At 39.7% G+C, this 3,694-nt stretch overlaps 1 protein-coding gene across 1 annotated transcript; it reads right to left on the reverse strand.

The window, feature by feature from the left end:
• Positions 1-566: 566 nt before the first annotated feature.
• On the reverse strand, positions 567-1,720 carry LOC105563514. Its single transcript, XM_012015150.1, has 3 exons — positions 1,640-1,720; positions 1,166-1,295; positions 567-972 (listed from the first exon to the last, which is right to left on the reverse strand). The coding sequence occupies exons 1-3, from the start codon at positions 1,661-1,663 to the stop codon at positions 788-790; spliced, it is 339 nt and encodes a 112-aa protein (XP_011870540.1). The 5' UTR covers positions 1,664-1,720; the 3' UTR covers positions 567-787.
• Between the last annotated feature and the right edge of the window lie 1,974 nt (positions 1,721-3,694).

A 3,694-nucleotide genomic window follows, 5' to 3' on the forward strand; every position in this document is an offset into this window, starting at 1 on the left:
GTTGGATTGAACTCAACTTTTAGCGACGTCGCTCTCACGCAAATATGAGAGTTTGAACATGGAACTTGTTCGAGATTAATTTGAATCTCGTGTATTTCATCCCCGGCGTGATGGCAGCATCAGCCGGGTCAGATCGTGCAGCGCCGCATGAGCGCTGCTCGCGCATGCTCGATCGCGACGCGAGGCGACCGCGCGACTTCACGTACGTTTCCGGCGCTCTTTGTCTCACAGCGACCGTACGTAGTACACGCGTCTTAAAGTACGGATAGTTATCAAGTGCTCTTTTGTGGACCTCCTCATTTTCTCATCGAAGAGTAGAATCAGTGCGGACACGCAGTGAACTGTCAGCAGTGCAAAGCATCCAGGACATTCAGATACAGCATCAACGGCAGCTCAAGCTCTCCACGCATCGCACGCCGGCGTAGCGTGGCCACGGCTCATGGGCATCGACATTCACGAGGCCGACTCTCGATCGAATAATATCGAATAATATCGAATCGTGCAAGTGCATTAAGACTTTTCATCCACCGGTATCTCATAGACTACCAAACTGTAAGCTATTACATTTATTAACCGCTGACACGGTATTTTACTCCAACTATCTGAGTTACGATCACGTGATTTCTACCCTCGCACGCGTGCATTCGTTCCCTGAGCCTCTCACCGTAAAGCCCTCTCACCCTGCTTCCATCCGCAGCGGTCACCAGCGAACTCTCCTTGCGAGATTCGCGAACAGAACTGGAAGATGTAAATACATTAAATAAATACACACAGACTTTTCTAATACTCAATAAATTAAAATCCCGAAATTAAAACATCGAATAAACGATTGCTTGTTTTTTTCTCTACGAGAACGCCGTAAAACCGTTAGGTTATTTGGTGTGTCTTCTTGTTTCGCCGTCCTATTTACAGTATTTTCCCTGTGCCCTTGATAAACTGGTAAATGAGCACCATCTTCTCCCAGTCTTCTCTCTTGATAATGTGAAACGATTGCTTATTATAATTTTAAGAATAACTGTGATAACATGTACATACATACAGCAGAATAAAAATGGTTAAAATTGAAATAATTTAATGAAATTTTCATCCAGTAACAGGTATAATATATACTTAAGTTAAGTTATACTTATATATATATATATATGGATATAGGTATATGTTATACCTGTTACTGGATAGAAATAAAAGTTGTCATCGATAAACAGCCGGGTGTATTCCTCTATACAACTATAAGTCGGAATACTTTTTTCACCAATAATTAGTTTGCATATTCCACAAGTGTGTACAACAGCTACCTGAAAATTTCATTAAATTATTTCAATTTTAACAATCCCTATTTTGCTGTATGTACATGTCATCACAGTTATTCTTAAAATTATAACAAGCAATCGTTTCACATTATCAAGAGAGAAGACTGGGAGAAGATGCTGCTTATTTATCAGTTTATCAAGGGCACAGCAAAAACACTGTAAATGGGACGGCGAAACAAGAAGACATACCAAATAACCTAACGGTTTCACGGCGTTCCCGTAGAGGAAAAACAAAAAAACAAGCAGTCGTGTTATTCGATGTTTTAATCTCTGGTTTTTAATCTAATGAGTATTAGAAAAGTCTGTGTTTATTTATTTAATGTACTTACATCTTCCAGTTCCATGATGCACATTTCACATTTGCGCACATTTGCGTGCGAGCGACGTCGCTAAAATCCATTTTCACAAGCGACAGGTGAAGTTAGCGAGAAATAAAATCACGTGACTCATTTGTCGCTGAATATTAGCGACGAGCGACACCATGAACACGCACCTTAAGACATTATTCCGTTGGTTATATATGATTTGAAGAATCGCGAGAATGTCGCGCTGTTAGAGATTCGGAGCTGAAAATAGGTTCTAGCGTTTTTCTTCCTTTTAACCTGCATGCGCGCGAGACGCAAAAGACCGCCGGCCGGTTACAACCGGTCGCCTCGGTGTTAAGAATTTCTGCGTTTGCTAATTTTCCTTTGGTTACCCAAATGTAAAGTTTCCTTCGGTTTTTTCTTTTTAGTTTTCGTCTGTTTTATCGAGGTTTCTAAATATGGGCGGGTACTGTGTGGTACCACACTGTAAAAGTACCAATATACAGTCGAGGAAGTCAGTGGAACAACTTGCTATCGAAGCGAGTTCCCAAAAAATCTCGTTCCACAGGTACGTATAACCTAGGATGATGTCCGTAAACTTAAATTCCGCATTGGTTTTCTAAATATAATTTATAATGTCTCGATAACTGTTTGTCGAAGGGAAAAGTAGTACGGAACTTTTTTTACTTGATTTAGCTCAGGAATATGCTGTTGCAATGGTTTATGTATTGTAACAAAATTTGCATGCACAAAAATTTTCAATAATTGAAACACCATTGCAACAGCATATTCCTGAGACTAAATAAAGTAAAAAAGTCCTGTACTATTTGTAGAGATAATTGTTAAGATTGTAGTACTTGGGGTTAGGGTTAGGTTAGGTTAGGTACAAAACGTGTTTCCTCGCTTCTTACTTTTCCCACTGGCCTAAAGAGCTTTCAGAAACATTTCAGAAAACATTGTTGCAATTCACTTTTTTACTTTCTTTGCGTAATTGCCGGATTATATTCAGTTATCTGGTATTATCCGGTTATCCGGCACACCCTTAATAATTTATATTATATCTTGTAAGGTAATCTTTTTGCAGATTTCCTACCAATCCACATGAGAAAGCAATGTGGATCGAACTATTGAATATCGAAGAAAAAGAAGTGAAGGACAGAAGCGTTATATGCTCATTACATTTTGAGGAAAGATTTTTATACTGTACATCAAATTCGAGGAAACTGAAGAAGAATGCCATACCATGTGTAAGTAATTATCATTTCACGTTGCCTACCGTGATAAAGATCGGGAACGCGTCTACACTGCCAGCATCTGTATCACGTATCATTTTTTTGGTGTTTCTGTAAATTACCGACTCCAAGTGAATCATACTTGTGTCGTATCTGCGTATCATCTCGATCAGATGCGACACGAGATACGGGCCTAGGTTTAGATAGATGGGCTATCCGTCATTAAAATAATATGATAAAACCTTTTTAAAAGTATTAATATATAATTATAGATATTTCAAGATTCACCGTACACAAAAGATATACAAATTGATAGTAGCAGCAGTATAGTCAGAGGCGTTAGCCAAACAGCCTGCGAAGCTAGAGAGCTAGAGCGAACTGGAGAGCCGTCTAGTTGCACAAACACTGAGGTGGATATTCCACAAACATCGGAAATTCAAAATTTACGTTGTACCAAAGGCACCAAAATTGATAGCGGTAGCCAAACAGCCTGGGAAGATAGAGAGCAAACTGGAGAGCCAGACAGTTGCACAAACATTGAGGTGGATATTCAAACATCTGAAAAACAGACGACAAATATCAAGGTTAACATTAAAGAAACTAGGTATGGCAAATGAGTTAATATGGTTATATTTATTCGTACACGATGCATTTATAACTATTGTTATGTAATGTTCCAGTAAACACCACGTGCGCGCTGTCTCTAAGGTAATGTCACCACTTGGGGTCACACGTAGTACGAGAGCCAGTTCTGTTGATCCAAAACCCCAACCTTTAGCCAAAGAGCAAATGCTCGGTAGCAGTTCTCGTCCTATCGCCTCTGTGCCAGCGCCGTTTGTCCCGGAAT

The sequence above is a fragment of the Vollenhovia emeryi genome, unplaced genomic scaffold (assembly GCF_000949405.1).
Source record: "Vollenhovia emeryi isolate VEMERY1.0 unplaced genomic scaffold, V.emery_V1.0 DF939175.1, whole genome shotgun sequence".
NCBI classification, from domain to species: Eukaryota; Metazoa; Arthropoda; class Insecta; order Hymenoptera; family Formicidae; genus Vollenhovia; species Vollenhovia emeryi.

Coding starts and splice junctions, on each gene's coding strand:
- LOC105563514 (XM_012015150.1), bottom strand. CDS start 1,663: ATGTGCATCATGGAACTGGAAGAT. Junction 1,296..1,639: donor GCATCATGGAACTGGAAGAT/GTAAGTACATTA, acceptor TGAAATTTTCAG/GTAGCTGTTGTACACACTTG. Junction 973..1,165: donor TTATTTCTATCCAGTAACAG/GTATAACATATA, acceptor CACATTATCAAG/AGAGAAGACTGGGAGAAGAT.